Source organism: Acipenser ruthenus, chromosome 16 (assembly GCF_902713425.1).
Source record: "Acipenser ruthenus chromosome 16, fAciRut3.2 maternal haplotype, whole genome shotgun sequence".
NCBI classification, from domain to species: Eukaryota; Metazoa; Chordata; class Actinopteri; order Acipenseriformes; family Acipenseridae; genus Acipenser; species Acipenser ruthenus.
Window position 1 is genome coordinate 3798052 of NC_081204.1, and position 18168 is coordinate 3816219.

The window sequence follows — 18168 nt, forward strand, 5'->3', positions numbered from 1 at the left end:
TCTCTCTCTCCCCCCAGTGTTGTTTTTTTTGCTTGCGCTCTGTCTTATCATTTCCATGTACGCAACTCCCTGTCGGCCTGCCAGGCAACTCAAAATGTAGCTACTTAATTTTATTTGAGTTGCTAGTCAATAAATTATGACTGTTTCATGATACTGTAAACCATTTTAGAAATGCCCAACTGCATGCCTTTAAGACAGAATTTTAATCTCAGGGGCGGATCTCAGTCAAGGACAAGGTGCTGGTGTATTGAAAACATTTCACATATTTTAGAGGCTTTTATAGACCTATGGTTGTTTCACAGTGTGCTTGTTTCATATTGTCACAGCGTGTTAAAGTAAGGTCCTACTGTGTGGATTTGGCAGGTACTGGGTTTCGTATTTAATGTAATTACTACATTGTGCATCTATTAAAAGAGTGCTGTCTCTCTGCTTTTTTACTGTTTTTTAGTTAGGCTGGGATAGTAACACTCTTCAAGTATATCATTTCCACTGCGGTTTTGTTTCTACCTATTTTTCCAGGTTGGTATTGTAGGACTATGGAGCAGAGGGCGTTGACTTTCCCCTCTCATGGTCACACAGTCCAAGGATGCAGGCCTTCACTGGATTGAAGCCTCTTGTTTCCATTAGCAGCAAAATAAGCTGAACTGGGACTCTATCAGACCCAATTACGACTGGCAACTGACAGAAATGGATCAATCCATATAGTTTTGATGGAGAAATTGACACTTATTTTGTAGTGTTTGCTTGATTTCTGTATGCTTTTTACCTGTCTTGACCCGAGACATTAATTCATCTAAAAAGGCATTGGATTTACATCTTATTGAATGTCTGAATACATTAATTTAATAAATAAAATAAAAATATAACTTGTATGGCACATGACTTAGCTGTTTTGATATTTTTAAGAATTTGAAGAATTAACAATTAAAATGTTTTATTCAGATGATATTGGAATTTTCAAAATAACACAAACCTTTTTTTTTCCTGATTATTGGAACAGTAGTTTCCTGTACTATGGCTTTCTTGAACAGAAACACAGTTGTATATGGTGTAGAGAAAGGCCCAATAAGCACAATTCTGAAGGTCACAGGCTGGAATTCAAGCAAATGCATATCCCTTAGCTCCCTGTTTACTGGTAAGGATATAATTACCTGCTCTGTGTCAGCTAGTCTTCAGGGACCGCTTTAAACGCATGCGCAGCGTATTACCTGGATTGTTGTTTCACTGCAAATCTTTCAAAGGAACATAAGAAATGTTTGCACTATTTATCTGAATACATCCACATCTAATTTCTGAAAGTTGCTGCCAATGCAGCATGCCTTCAATCATCACGACACAAAAATAGGCAGAGTTATCAACATTTTAAGTATCATCTTGCGGTGCACAAGGTCGCCGGTTCGCGTCCACCCTCTGCCATGTTACACAGACCTGCTCAAAGGGTTCCTAGATTTTCAGTATTACCATTTATTGCCCTCTTAAATCACATGAACAAGAGGGTATTTCTACTCAGTACATTTTAACTGCTGTACCCTTCAAGTACTGCATCTAATAAAGAGATCATAACCTCATGAACAAAGGTACATAATGCATACATTGCTTGTCAAGTGTTATCTCCTGATATATTCTTAAACACATAAAGAAAGGGAAATGATGCCAAAGAGAATCGCCAGGTTCTTTTTTCAGTGTCGAATGATTTACTTTTATGTCAAGTAATTAGTGTCCAAATTGATAACATTTCATTTCATTACCTTTTATTTTTTCTGAAAACATGAAAATATCTCATTTAAAAACAGCTCTAACACTATCATTTGAAACAGCTCACTGGTGCAGAGTTATTTATCCTAGAAAGGTGGTTTTTAACCTAAAGCCTTTTATTTTAATAAATATCCAAGAGTTCAAATGAGGTCTCCAAATTAAAGCCATCAGCATGTAACTGCATGAAGGCGGAAGGGTTCATTGGTTTTTCACATAAAAAGCCCCTTTCAAGACTCTTGGTGTTTGACTATGTTTTTCCTTGTGTCGTAGGTCTATAAATACTTTGCACCAGTATTGCTGTCCCGCTCCATTGTACAATACCCATCTAACAGTCCCTGCCACACATTCTGAGTACAGGCAAGTGGAGTCATGGTCACCCACTTACCTGTGTTGAGGTAGACCACAGGGTAGCGTAGTCACTGCTGTGAGAGTGGAATATTTTCTATTATTATTATTATTATTTATTTCTTAGCAGACGCCCTTATCCAGGGCGACTTACAATCGTAAGCAAATACATTTCAAGTGTTACAATACAAGTAATACAATAAGAGCTACATGTGTTTTTGCATGTGTTGTCTCTATATCTAGGAATTTATTGGGCAATACAAAAGAAAAGGAAATTCACTTGCATGTGAGCCAAAATGCTGTTGTGATGCAAGATACTGCTGATGTTTTTCAGCTTTCATTCTGTTACTGGGAATTTAAAAATAATGAACAAATACATTCTGGAGAGCTTCATTTTAGGAAGCTGTTTGGTAGTGTTGCATGTCGTTGATCATATAGGAAACACAGAATAAATTGCATTTTGGTGGCTTTCTAAGGTCCCACTATCGTCAAGCTGCTTTGCTGTTAAACATGTTTCGGAATGAGGAAACGAAGGGGCTGGGGGGGGGGGGGTTGGAAAAAGGGTGTGACCTTCCTGTTTGGAATGAAACTCAAAACTAAACTGAAAAAAAAAAATGCAAAGAACACACAATTGCAAACTGATGTCAGGGCACAATTACCGAGCCATCAAAATGTCCATTCTTTGACTTTCATTCTGGTTACTTTGCTGGTATAATGTAATTTTTAGAATGTAATGGCGCTAAAATGGTTTGCTTGTTAACAGTATTGATACCATACCTGTCTTCTTAATGCATGGGTAATGCTTAATATTTGCGTCAGTCTGTGCACCTTCTATTCTGTACTCCTACATTATGTAATTCCAGCACATGAATGGTTTACAATATCAGCGACAATCTAGATACCAAATGCCAGTAACTAAAGTAAGAGTGATAATTAAAACGTATCAGCACTTGTATTGTTAAAAGCTGGCACTGTGGCTTTGTGTGAAAAACAGCAGTTCTTGAACAGATTTGTTTTCATGTCAGTATCCAGTATTTTTAAGCTATTTCACTTTGTAGGCAAAATATTTAATACAATTTTATGAACAACTGAAGTGCTTGTTCTTCAACCACTCAGCTCTCAACAGATTTGGAAGGAAATGCAGTTATAGCAACATTTATCAAAACACTGGCGTGAATCCTGCCAAACTTATATTCGAGTCATTTTAAATAATAAACTTAAATAGTGCAGCCTGTTGTAGATGCCCGTTTCACCAATTCCCTCCAATCTATTTTTTGAGCCAGATCTTGGAATTTGATTACTTTACAAATACATACAGTGTCACAGGGTAGCTAATACATTAATGTTAGGGTTCATTTTAGAAGTGTGTTTATAACATGGGAACATACATTAAAAAAAAAAAAAAGAATATCTTGAACAGTATGTATGGTACCACACATATAAAACAAAATGTTAGCTGAACCTCATGCGGCTTAAAAGATTTCAAGCCATGTGAAACCTCATTTAATATTCACACACTGGTGACCTTTGCCAGGGGCTTTTTGATGATAGTTAAAAGAAAGATGTGTCTGTCAGTTTCTGAACTTATCGGATTTGGAGTTGTTAGCCAAAAACAAAGCCACCTTTTATGAACTGCATTTGAACTATTTAACAAATTCTTTCAATGGTTTAATTTAACTGTTTCCGAAATCAACAGCTACGACTGCGACAGACACGAGGAAAGGAAGGTTGCATCTTAATCCTAAAAGATTTTTCTCTGTCTGAAGTTAGTGGTAACTGAAGCCCACCTAAACATGAAATATGTACTAAAGATAAAATGTGCTTATTAAAGTCTTAACTGAAGTGCCTGAAGTGACCCTGAAGTGCATTGGTGATTGGGTTGAGGAATCGTGACTCATGCATTCTGCTTTGGGCCCCCTTGATTTCCATCCACATGTCCATTAGAGCTGGAAGGTTGTTCCCTGGGATACAGGATGTTGTTTTATTTATTCAATACAACTATTATCAAACTAGGCAAGATTTAATCAATAGATCCAATTATACTTTATCTTGGCAGCTGTCTTGGTATGGTTTTTTTTCCCCTTCAAGTCACCAACCCCAGAGATGTAGCCCCTAACTTCAGCAGAAAACAGACGAGATGACAGGCTGAATGAGAGATGAGAAGGGTTGACATCCATTTTCATATCCCAGTTGTACCTGGGTAGAACAAAGATGTATGAAAGAAAAAGCTGTGATCCGTGTTTTGATACACGGTATCTGCCTGAAGTATAAAGAACATCCATATTCTTCCTAAAGTGTCTACATTCCAAAAGAATCACTATTGTTTTAATAGATGTTGTTTTAATAACAAGCAGTGCATTAATTGCCTGCTCTTACAATAATTACACATTTCAGCACAGAGTTGACAACATACATGTAAACAGCACATAAATAATTCAAAGGTGCCATTATTGTGCCTTTACTCATTGTATTTAATTGATTTAATTATAAAGTCTCTTTTTATAATGGCTGCGCCGCATGCTCTGGCAGAATAAAATTTTTTATAAAATGCTGTGTCGGAGATCAAAGCTGCTGCTGCCTGGCTTAGATTAACTGAATCTGCATATATAGAGGCAAAGACATCAACACACAGCAGGGCAGAGACTGCATGAATCACACAGCCTTGATGACGAGTACTGGAGTCCTCTAGTCTCCATCATATAAAAAAAAAAGATGTTTGCATGATGCTGAAAAGAATGTGCTCTTCAAATGTGCTTTACTGCTAATTTAAGGTTAACCCCCATTTTTTTTCATGTCAAATGCAAAACGAACAAGCCAAAAAATATATTAATCCCACACATTACATTATCATTTATCTTAATCAGTTTTTTCTGACAGTTACTCCACTTCAGGCAAAAAAATAATGTAGGGATTTGATATGCCTTTTAGCAGTGACATATCTTTGAAGAGGTTAGAGCCACAGCTTCAGTTTAATGACTTCAGATCTTAAATAGTTGATTTATGTATTTTTATTTATATATTTTTTTTAGCCAAATTCACAAAAATCATAATCTATTTCTACAATTAGGCAGCTTGGCAGCCCACAGTTAGTGAACGGCCTGGAATATTAATATACCTTAATGCATTATTGTGGCCTGTCCTACAAATGTTTCTTATTGGATTTTCAGATCCATGTGATGCTGTACAAGCTAACTGTGTTGTGTTTGAATGTTTCAGCAACAGACAATTTCAGTGTCAGCGCGGCTGGCTTGGCATCTGTTTAAAATGGCTTATGAGCTTGAAATGCATTTTTAATTGTCAAGGCAGCTCTTACTTTACGTTACACTGTAAAGTTAAACAGTATTGTTACTGAACTGGAAATTCAGTGCCTACCAACTGAAACTGTAAGAATCAACAAGGTTCATCATTTCAGCATATATTATATAATATGTAATACACACATGAGCAAGGAATTTGTATTTGTTGTTGTTTTTTTTCAGTATGAACTGTGCATGTTATAGATTCAGACATATTTGTCAAATTATAAGAACTGGAGGTTTTTGCAAATCAGATTTGGTGACCATCTGTGTAGTTTTTCTTAACTTGTTCGCCAATTTCAAAAACTGTCTATTAAAAAGTTTTGGCTCACTGGTGTGGTTCAATGTAGTGAACCATACACTGTAAGCTCAGCATCTAGTTAGTTATATTACAGCTGTGGTGAACATGAATGGATTCATTAAGAACAAAAGGCAAAGACAGGATGATATGGAAGCAAGCTCTGTACAAAGTCTGGATAAATGGGTAAAAGAGGGTTCAATCCAAACGAGTGCTTGTTGCAGTGCTTTCAACCCAGTCAACGTTTTGATTCTTCTGTCAGTTTTGGTTGCTCATAAATTGCTATGCCATTAAATAATTTTTCCAAGCGAAATCAATTTCCTTTCTAGTTGTGGTTGTACCGTTCTGTTTGAAAATATAAATATATCTACCCATTGTAACAAAGGTGTTTTTTTCACAAATCTGTTTTACACTTGATACCATTCATGATGCTGGAGTTACATTTCTTAAGCTTTGCAGAAGGCTTGGAATGGCACATGCTTAAAAATCGATTTCTTTTGAAAACCGCTATCTCCTTTTCACCTCTTTGACAGGGATGATAATGTCCTTCGTCAGTTCTGTTGTCCACCTTCCGGATCTAGTAGCCCTTCTTCGAGATAACCCAAAGCACGAGGTCACTCGCTGAGCTGTGACTGACACTCCTCTAAGCCCCGCCTCTCTCCTCTCCTCCCTATCCCTGCAATGAGGGATCTCTCCTGTCCTCTCCTCCCTATTCCTGCAATGAGGGATCTCTCCTGTCCTCTCCTGCATGGATTCACTTTGGACGTCAATATACTTGGCCAAACTTTTAAATGCACATACTACTTTTAAAAGCATTTAATCATTTCTAACCATAAATGCCTGATATTTCTGCCTGGGACTGTACTTTCTCTTTCTATTGTGTCTGTTATATGCCTGTTAACTACTGACAACTGTTGATTCTGAATAAATGGTGCTATGACTGTTGTTTGTGCTTACATTTTTATTTAAATGTTTTTAAATAAACAAATAAAAGCATTTGGTTTCTTTGTGTTAGTGGTGCAATTTAAATTGGAATTATGATGACATGAAGAAGAAAACAATTACCAATGTGTTTTTAATAAGACTTTTGAGAAAGGGGGGAACGTTATGATGCCTTTATTTTAGTAGAAATAGATAACATCTCTTAAATAGAGCCTTACGATCATTTAAATAAAGAAGAGTTTATGAGAAAAGGCAATACATATAGTTGAGATGGAGACACTATTAATTAGTTCATTGTACCGACTGTGGTTTCTACAGATTCAACATCATACACATTGTTTAACTCATGAGACCACTATGAATAAACATGTTCTCTTTATCTTTGCTGTAATGTCTGTTGTGAAAAGCAGGATGCATAACATTTCTTATTTTTATGTAGCAGAAAGCAGCAGTAAATCATCTTTCAGGTTGTCTTTTTATGGGGTGATGGCATTTAACAGCCTCACGGGATGGAGAGCAAGCCACCAAGCCTTTTTCATGTTGACGTTTTTCTCCCAATTTGAAATATCCAATTGTATTTTTTTAGACTCAGCTCACCGTTACCACCCCTGCGCTGACTGGGGAGCGGCGAACACGAACACACGCTGTCCTCCGAAGCGTGTGCCACCAGCTGACCGCTTCTTTTCACTCTGCAGGCCCGCCATGCAGCCAACCCAGAGCTACAGCGTCGGAGTACAACACAGCTCTGGGCATCTTACAGGGAAGCCTGCAGGCGCCCGGCCAGTCTACAGGGGTCACTGGTGCGCGGTGAGCCGAGGCTAATTGTGCGCAGCCCCCTGGGAACTCCTGTCCACGGTCGGCAGTGGAATAGTCTGGATAGGGCTATTATAGGGTGCATCCTGCACTCCACGTGGAGCGCCTTTACCGGATGCACCACTCGGGAGCCCCTTACTGCTATTTTGTACATTATCAGTCTGTACTGTACCTTCACGGCAACTGGGAATTAAGCTTTAAAATAGGAGTTTGCTGGCCATTAACAACACACTTTGGCTCCTGGTTTGCATTATATTATCATGTCACCTGCCACCCTGCCCTCGCAGATTAGTCATGCACCAAGGATAACCCTCAGTAAACCCTGAAATTATCAAACTTCAAAACAGCCATGTCATTTCCACACAGGATTTCAGAATCCTGCCTTAATCTTGATCCTTCCTGTTATTACTGGAATTCATGGCCAGATTTCAACAAAGCGATCAAGCGAATTAAAATCCTGCTTTTCTTGGAATGAATTATAGTGAACCTTTTTTTTTTTTGGTGTAGTGCTTTATTTGTGAGTGTGGAGTAGTTTCATTTTTTTAAGACAAAGAAAGAGTATTTAAAAAACAATACAGTCCTTTTTGTATAATGTATCAGGACAAAGATCAACCTTCTAGAATTTACAAAAAGCACATCTATTACATAGTAAAACTAAATGTGTATATGATAAAAACGTTTTTTCTTAGACTGATTTATCCTGCTATATTTTGTTTGGAGGTCAGGTAACTAAGCTGAAAGGCGCAATTTGTGTTTTGATTCATGAAATTAATTTAAACAATTAGTCAAAATATTGCAAAAAGCAGACCTTAGTGGATAACCAGCATTTTTTAAAACTAAAATGTATTTAAAACTGAATTCAGTCACTGATTGCTGTCTGAATGCTTTTGTTCATCAATACTTAAGTCAATACTGAGGGCTTTTGAATAGACCACTAGAGGGAGTAAAGCCCTAAGCAGTCATTCAGGAAGCAATCAAAAAGCTTTACTGTCAATACGAGTTCTGGGAAGCTGAGGCACATGTGAATGTTGATTAGTGCACTGCATTCAAAAATATGATCAGATTCATACTGAACAGCTACTACTATGCTGGTGCAAATAAACGCCATGTGATCATTTGGTGCACTGTGACCTGTGATGAAAGTACTGCATCTAATATGGAATCTGGTGAAATACATAATAGTTAAATCAAGGTCGAGGTAATATAATAAAAACATATCATCCCAAAACTCTCATGTTTCCATATTGTTTCTCCTGAGATAGCTGGTGTATGATAATAAGCTCAATTCAAGTGCTAGTTAAAAGTTGATTAATTATGAAACCAAGTCTGTGAGCCAAGCTCACACTGTTTTTTATATTAAATGTATATCTTTCAGGTTTCAAAAATATGAATTTCTTTCTCCATTTTGATTTTTTTTGTATATAGACTTATAATTAAATTAACGTATTTTAAAATTATATGTTATGTAAATATTATAATTTTGATATTAAATATGATATTTATATATTTAGTATGATAAAAATTAGCTTAAATTAAGTATAAGTAATCTTATGGTTATAATTAGCTTTTTAAAACATTCTCATAATCATTTGCAAAGATTCTTTAATCTAGAGTAAAGAATTAGAACTTAAAAACTACTAAATGCTGAATTGTAAGAAAGAGGAAGATGAATCTGCAACATGTCTGTGTAATGGTTGTGAACAGCAGGACTCAGAGTGGCTGTGACTCAAGACCCCACTTTGTAGCGTAAACGTGGTTTAAGTCCCCACTTGGTTGTTAATTTTTTTAAATATATTTTTTCTTATTTAAACACATATTACCAATGTTGAGCTTAAAACATCATTTTCTATATATATTTTGTTTAAAGAAAATGTTGGGAAGTCATGGTGCCCACTTAGCTGGTGGAGAATCATATACCCCACTTGGTAGCATAGACGTGTGTGTGTGTGTGTGTGTGTATATATATATATAATTAATGTAAACATCGCCATTCTGATGAAATAATTGTAGCTACAGTATACAGTATAGCAGCAGGTGCAGACTCATTTCAATGGGGGTCTATGGTAAATATTTAAACACTGAGATAGAGTGGCAGTATTAAGGCCGCTGTTTGATTTTTCTGTCGTATATTGATTTATTAAAAATAATATACTAATGTTACATCATTGTTTGACTTTTCTGTGGATTTACCATTCTGGGAACTTGGATGGAAACTTTTTCAATGACCTATTTTTTATTTTTATGTTTTTCAAATGCATCTCCAAAGAGCTCACTGCAGGATGCCATTGTTCAAGTTTTTAAAAGCTGTCTGTGTTCTGTGAAGCTGAAAGGGGTTTGATAAGCTTAACAGCTACGCTTGGACAAGTTGCTATCAATACAGTGTAATTGCATCTGTGAGCAGCAAGCAGTGGAACTTTGTAGGTGGAACATTCCATGCTGACTTGCCACTTACAGTATTGTTTGCTTTTGTTCTGGTTCAAGGATTTGTGGCGAATAGTATAACAGAGTTGTGCACAAATTTTCGACTGCAATTACAATATGTGGCCATCTGGTGCCTCTCTTTGCTTGGTTTGAATCTCAGTAAAATATTGTTAACCCCATCTGACCACCTTTCCGCTTAAAAACAATGAAGATATAAAAACAATGCTAAGGAATCAAATGATTACCAAACAGTAATATTGCCTATATAATATTCCCATTTGTAATTTAACAGAGGTGGAATTATTTTGTTGTTCCTCTTAAAAAATAAAATGGTGTGTATCATTGTTTTTTTTTTTGTTTGTTTGCTGAAGCTTGGGAAGGGATGAAGCCATCCAACACTCCTGTTTCAGAGGAACACTGTTAGGTGTAACCGGGGGCAACGCTGCGGGTCTCATTCTCCACAGTGATCAGTTAGCAGTGGAGCGCCGCTGTCACAGTTCAGTATCACAATAACAGCAATTACACGCCTGCTTGAAACTCGCTCACAGCTCTGTTCAGGGTACTCGGAGGGTTAGAAAGGGGCTCTGTAGGTAAAGAACAAAGAATAAAAACAAGAGGCTGTGTTCATGAAGCACTAGCGAGCTACTGCTGTATGTACATTGCAGTCCTACTGTATGCCGTTACCATCATGCTAATGTTTTATAGATATTTTCTATTGTTCAATCAGAGTCTAAAACATAAAATGCTTTCATCTTACAATCCAGATGTATTTTAGTGACAATACACAGTTAGATATGCACAGTGAACAATTCTGAATGTGGATTGCAGTTTGCCAGATTTGTATTTTCTTGATCTGAAGAGAGCTGGGTGTTTGCAGCAGATGGTAAAGGCCAGCAGCCCATCCCTTTGCAGTCCAGAGAGTCCCTGATTACCATCATTCCAGCCTTTTGTTCTCTCTTTGCCTCAGATTTATCCAAGCAAGTTGGAAGGAAATCTAAACAGCGTCAAACAATCTTCCAGGTTGCTCTTTATAGTCATCTTCTTCTATCAAAGAAGGGCCCCAGGCATTAGAAATGTATTGCACACTGCTGGGTTGATGTCTATATAACCGTGCAGTATCTGTACATATGGAGATAATGTCAAATGATCATTCTGCCAAAAGAAATAGAATGGAATGGAGAATCTTTGCTGTTTCATTGTTTCCTGCATTCTGTACATACAATGAAAAATATATGATAGCATACACAATTATAGCTCTATATGGAAGATAGACATTGTTATATACTACTGCAGCTAGTGGTGTATTAATATAATATTACAAAATAAAACATACACCTTGTAACATATACTGTACAGTGCATGGTGATATTAAAGATGTGTAAGATAGGTAAAGATCCTCTGCCTTGAAATATCTTGTGTATTTGGAGGACATGTTGCTGATGCAGCTATGAATATTGAATGCTATTGTCCAAACTATACAATAAAAAATACCTTACACACAAACATATTACTTAAGAGATACCTGCCACACAACATATTACTCAAGAGATACCTTACACACAACATATGCTCATGCCTGCAGTGCACAGTGTGGGCTTGTAGAGCAGCACCATCAGAGATCCTTGTTTCTTGGAACATGGTACCCAGGTGGGAGGCTTGGTCACCAGCCCCCTTTATCTTAATAGGCACCCTTTCACAGCTGGGCCCAGGCAGCCACTGGAACTCCATTAATCACTTCATGCAACTGGAGTATGGAGTATGTTTAAAAATGTTCATTTATCAAATAGTCACTCACAAAGAACAGTCCGTCATTAACATCTTTCCTTAAAATGGAGGAAGGAAACCATGTCTGTTTTGCTTTGCTTTTTTTTCACCTTGGTTTTCTCAACTCTTAAAAGTGTTTTTAGGACTGGAAACCTCAAATAAAAACAGTGGCTGACACCAGTAACAAGCAGAGCCCAGTTCTGACTTTCAGCTGAATAATAGGATTATCATTATTATACAAACTCTCTGGGCAATGAGCAGATTGCCTATAGTTACCTTTACTTCTATCTAGATGTTCTATTCAATGCTATAACTGCAGTTTCTTTTTGGAGAATTTAATTTGTAACAAGGATGCGTGGGGGCACACAGGTTCATTATACCCGGTAATGCTTTTTCAAATTCACTTCCATATTTCCAAAGCTGATACACTATCTCTCTCTAGCAAACTGCACTATTTCACTTTGAAATCAAAGCACCATTGGAACAGAAGGGGACAATGCACCGTGGGTTGAGGGGAGGAAGAATTGTATGATCAATTTCTATTTGACGGTGCTGTGCTCTTTGTCATTGCTGCAGGCTGCTCAGATTTGACACTATTTTCTGTTAGCCCTTTCTAAAGCTCTGCACATCTATTGACAGTTTTAAATAAGATGGCTGGATAGGATAGGAAATGACGGAGCTACAGAGAGCTGGAAAGCAGCAATAGCACGGCAGGACATTGTGTAAATGCACTTCATTTCCTTACTTATGTGAAAACTTGTCTCATTTGTCACAGTTTCCCCAATGCCTTGGGCACTTTTTCATTCAATCAGGTTATCTTATTTTACTTTTTAAAGGTACTTCTAAGTACATGCGATCGTGAAAAAAGCGCCAGTGGCTTGAATCTTGTATTGGTTTGAAACGAATTGATATTAGAAGTGTTTTCTCATAAATAAGTAAATGTTATTGTTAACCTGAAGCAGACTACAATTCCATCTCTAGTTGTACTGTAGGCTGAAACTCAGTTAATGTACTGTAAGTACTGGCTTAGACTTTTACAAGACTTGTTCATTCATTGCCTGCAGTTGATGGGCAAGATCCTTGTTTCACTGATCTTTGTACCCAGGTGGTCATTTAACATCAGCTCCCTTAATATTAATAAGCGCTCAGTTACAGTTGGACTCACTGAAGGACAGACACTTGGTGTGAAGGACCCTTGGCCTTTGCACTCTGTCCTGCATATTACGCTGCTTGCTTCGCCAGCTAAATTTTATAATAAAGTTAGCATGTTTCGCAACATTGTTTGTGTTTGTTCAATGAATCATGCTGCAGCAAATAAATTGGTCATGTTGACCATTAATGTGCAATGAGCCCTGCTACTGATATTGCAATTTTAAAGTCTTTCATTAGCACTTTGTCATTTTCATTTTAAAACAGAATAATAAAGATTGCTACACAACAAACAGTACTCTATGTTTTGACACTGCTCGGTGGGTTATGCTTGTTTTAGTGTCATATTGTTGACTTCTCAGATGTTTAACATTTGCAATAAATACACTCAGTAATTAGCAGTAAGTAATTGCTGTAGTGTCTGAAGACCTTGGGCTGCCTGGCTGACGAGCTCCCCAGTTTGAGCTCTATTGTTTAGAGGAGCTTACAGAGACCTTCAGGTAACCTGCAGGGGCTCCAGTTACTGCCTGTGTCCATGCCTGCCTCTATTGTCTGCCAATAGAGAAAGGGAGGAAACCACATATAAATGATGCCTCTCACTCTGTACCAGACCACCCATATCCCGATGCTTCCATGACAGTGATTTAGCATCACCAACATTTCAATCTGAGAGCAAATGAACGTACACCTTGATGCACATAGAAGAGCAAATGACAATTGCAACAGCATTTGTTGGGTTGTCTGTCTGTTCTGCTGTAAATTGAATTCCCACTAAATCGGATGCTCCCTTGCATTGTCAGGACAACAAAGGGACGGTTTACTTTGTTTTGTTAGTGGTGGCAGAAGGACACGTGTAATCCAGCCCACCATTAAATTCATTATTCTCAACAAAACAAAGGAAGGCTGCTCTGAAATAACCAAATGACTGGGTGTTAAGGCAGTTAGAAGACTCTGTAAATTCATTTCAATCTGTTTAGACAATATGTTAGGCTTCTGGAGCCATTCCCCATGAGTGCACAGAGCCTTTAACTTGCACTTGAGTAAGTGCAGCCTCCTTGTTATGTATTGCTTGGTGTGTATAGTCTTTTGAATATGTTCATAGGCCTTTTTTATGGATATGCTGTTAGTCAGAATCTGTCTGGATACTGTAGATGACTTTGTAAGAGCAACCCCACCCTACCCCACCCCCCACTCATTGTCATTTTCTTTCTTCAAACTAGCCGTATGAATGCAGAGCAATCAAGTATAATTTTGAAACCCAGCATAAAAAATAGATATAATTTAAATAATGACTCCGATATGTGCTGGTAGAATCAAAGAACTGAACACTATCATGGGTCTTCAGTAGCCGAAACAAATGAGAGGCTAAGGGGTTATTATTTTTTTCAAATTTCCGTCTATAATTATATCTGCTCCCTTGGGAGTATCATTGGGGTAATCAGAACTACATGCAATTTGGCAGTTGCAAAATAAAAGATTTCCTCAATTTCGGAGGAATGGAGTGGGCAGTGGAGTGGGCAGTAGATTTTATACATTATGATGCATGCTAGTTAAGTCTTCCTTTTGCACTTTGCTTGTTATGCAAAAATTGGACTTTAATTAAAGGGTTTCAATATGGGCTGAAAAAACCCGGCAATAATCACAATGTATTGATAAAGCTGAAGATTTTGATAAAAATGAAATGTATACGTTTGCAGTGCCGCATGCATTTTTGACTCTCCGATATACCGTAACTATCTTAAGCAATGGAAAATCCAAAGGTGTTTGCATCGCAGGATCATCCTTATTTAACAGCTTGAGTAATATCTGGCAGTATGAATTTGCAATATATTTGCTGAAGGTAAAAAAAGGATCAAAACCCTACTACCGAGGCACAAAAACAAACTTGCAGAGCATAGTTCTTACTGTAAGAGATACACACTAGATTTTGTAAGCATTTTTATCTCATTCTTCTGATTCTGCACTAAAGATTTAACTTTCCAGGCAGCACAGAATCTTGTGCTAAGCCAGTTCTATCGTTGCCATCTTGTGAATGTCAATTTGCCATAAAAGTACCTATTGTGCAAAATGTCACCCGTTGGTAGGTTTCAATAACTCAGTCCCCTGAACAGGAACCAAGTGCTGCTTTCATCTTTACTGATACACTAAGACACGTCAGGGTTCACACATCTCACTGTGTAGAAACTATTCTAAACTGAGAGATATGGATTTAACAAGGACTATCTTAAAAAAAAAAGAAGTAAAAAGATAACTGTGTAAACAAAGATAACAATATTGAAGTTCATTCAAACCTGGCTGATAATTGAGCCGTCACCGAGACGTAAAGATTAAACAGTAGAATGTAATATTGATGTGGTGAGCTTCTGAGGAAGGTGTAGCTTAAGGGGTTTGTCGGGTGATAATAATGCTTTCGTGTTTGTAGTAAGATTTTTTTTAGTCCTGAATATAAGCCTGGACGCTTACAAAATGGTTATACAGTGACATGTTGTTTCCTGTTGGCTATACAGCTGCACCATTGAGGCTGAAGATTTAAACGAAACAAAGGCAGCCAAGTCTCTGCCAGAAACTTGTATTCAAAGTAACAAGCTGTGTTTCTTCAAGAGCGTGAGATGGAGCTTAATGTTGAAGTCTACTGTGAGAGGAAAGAAGCCAGGCTGTTGTGCTGAATCTTGATTACCATCCATCTCTGCCTTTATCATTCAAAACACCCAATCAAAGAATCTAAGGTGGAACTATTAAGAACCTGAAGTTGATTTATCAGTGCCTTGTAGATTTGATAGTTTTAACATCCTGCCTTCAATTATCACAGGATAGAAATGTACATGTCTGGTTGTAACAGTCGAGGTAATATGAGTATTATATAGCAGAATAACACCAGATTTATATGTGAGTTTGGATTTAATATTTCCATGGAGTGTTCTTGTCCCTGCAAACATTTAAATGACTCTAGTGGAAAGGCATGCTTTTAAACATTCAGATTCTTATAAATGTGAGAGACTCCACCCCATTACATTAATTGTGCGGTACTGTGTTCTTTTTCACCTTCTAATTCTGGAGGACATATAAATCAATTTGCATTATTATTCTCCACCAGCAACTAAATTAACTCACATTCTGGCCCTGTATTTCCCATGCTAATTTTTATTTCAAACATCCACAAAAGCTGAACCGTTAGATAAACATTGTGTTCACTGGATATCGTCTTCAATGGGAAAGCTAAAATGCTGTCACTTTCATCTATTTTTTTTCATATTGCAGAAACAGTGTTATGCTTAAAACTTATATGTGTTTATTTGCTTCCTATCTTGCTCAAAAACTGCATTGGACAAGTCTACAGTTTATGGTAATTTTGAGCACCACCACAATTGCATGAATAGTGTTTTTTTTTTAAATTCTGTCCCAGTATTCCAACACAAATTCAGGGCAGTTGTTATAGAGTCATTATTTAAGTACAGGCCAATGGGAAACAGACATCAAGGTTCTATTTGAGATTGCCTCAATGTGTTCCTGTTGCCCCAGCAACCAGCATCGGAATATCTCCGCGAGGCATTATCTAGCCAGCTTCTTAGCTCTGAGCTTGCCCCACTGAGCACCATGTGGTTTTGGTGATTAGCTTTTCGCCACGCAGACCTGACTGGCAAAGGGTGCTGGGAATTAGATAAAGCATAATTAATACCCTGATCGGGAAGGGCATTGTTTGCATTGTTACGGTTTAAGCGTGGGGAAGCCAATCCTTGTCATAGTCTGCGACAGATAATGGAGCAGCTGTAATTCAGAGCTGAAGACCTGGCAGGGAGAGGCAGAGCTGTGCAGCCTATTTACAAACTGGGAACTGTACTACTTTACCAGGGCCCTTTAAAAAAAATAATAAATATGTAAGGAACGGGGGGGAAAGAAAACTGCGTGTGTGAACATGAGATGCAAAGATCTATACTCTGCTGGGATTTAACGTTGCTTTTCAAGGCAATTGTATGGATTAGAGCTACAGTGCATACTTTCTTAAGGGTTTTATGTCTCATATTAACAGTACAAAAGAGTGGCATTAGAACCACCCAGTAGTTAAAAAAGAACAGATTTTACGTGAAAGAGAGAGAAGAAAAAAACTACTAATCACTACAGAGTATGAGGGGAGAGCTCCGGACAGATCTACTGGAGACATCAAAGAGGATAGATGAATATTGCTGTCGTTCTGCTGCTGCTGTCTTCTTGTCCTCCTGTTAATGGGCAGGTGCTAAGCCAGGATACAGTGCCATGTGGGGTCTCTCGCTGCCTTACTGACAACAGGGAAGACAATGGGCTTCGGAACATTGACACAAGGGCAATGAGGTGTATCTCTTGTGGTAACAGAGGCTTCTGCTTGAGCCTGGCGTAAGAAGATTCCTCAGAAGTTAATGATATGTTTATAAACCTACTGTGTCTTACTTGATTTTACCACATACAATGTTGAAGCTAAAAGCCTTCTGTTTGGATTACTGGCAGTTCTGGTGTCTACAGCCTCTCAATGGCTTTTATAAAAGGTAAGCTGGAATTAAAATATTCTACTGTTTGTTTTTACTGTATGAATTTTACCCATGGTAGTGTGTTTATAAAAGATATCTTGATTTGTATTTTGCATTGAGTTTCATTACCATTTGACTGTTTTGTTTTGTTGACAAGAAACTACTGTACTTTTTGTTCACTGGTTAAAATAAACCAGGCATTTTAAGAGTTCATTTTAACTACAGATACAGATCATGTTTGCTATTATGATATCATTAACAGCAAGCTGACCTTCTGTGTAATGCAGGAAAACTCTTCAAAATCTTGGCAAACATGTTGTTTATGGAACTCATTTCCTATGGTAAACATTTAGGAATTATTCGAGATCATTGTTCTTGCTGATTGAGCATCTCACATGCATCACAGCTACCCAAGCTGAGCTCCGAAACCTTCCTCCAGCAGTTCTGACACAGAGCTTCTTTGTGATTGATTCTGAATGGAGAATAGGGTTGAAGTGTCAGCTGCCTTTCATTTAACAGGGGGGTTGAATAGAGAAATGATGGAACAAAGTTGTGCTGCTGAGAAGCGCCTGGTGCGGCTTGGCACTCCTGTGTTTAAGGTGAACTGTGGTGCTTGTTTTGTATGGTGTCAGACTGTTTGGACACTGTGATGCAGCACACGCTCAGTGTGTGTTATGGCTGTTACATGTGTTAGGATGACCTTTGGGTGTTTATTGATTGGACATAATGAAGCTGGTGCTTTAGCATACTTTTTTATTTTCAATTTCTCAATTTCTCTTTTATTTTTATTGATTTTACGGTACGCTTTTTTCGACCATATAGGAAAAAGCACAGGCATTTGCACATCACTCAACAATAGCTGCTCATAAAGAACAGAGCCAGGAGT

General features: G+C 37.7%; 1 protein-coding gene across 4 annotated transcripts in view; it reads left to right on the forward strand.

Annotated features, from left to right (window-relative positions):
* The window catches only part of LOC117412175 (IQ motif and SEC7 domain-containing protein 1-like), a 164908-nt gene that overhangs the window by 68790 nt on the left and 77950 nt on the right, over positions 1 to 18168 (forward strand). The window contains exon 1 of one of the 4 annotated variants that reach the window (XM_058988453.1): positions 16359 to 17300. The exons of the other annotated variants lie outside the window; for them this stretch is intronic. Within the exon in view, the coding sequence (XP_058844436.1) occupies positions 17224 to 17300 (77 nt within the window). The 5' untranslated portion in view covers positions 16359 to 17223. Of the gene's footprint in view, positions 1 to 16358; positions 17301 to 18168 lie in introns of those variants that run through there. 4 annotated transcript variants of the gene reach the window in all.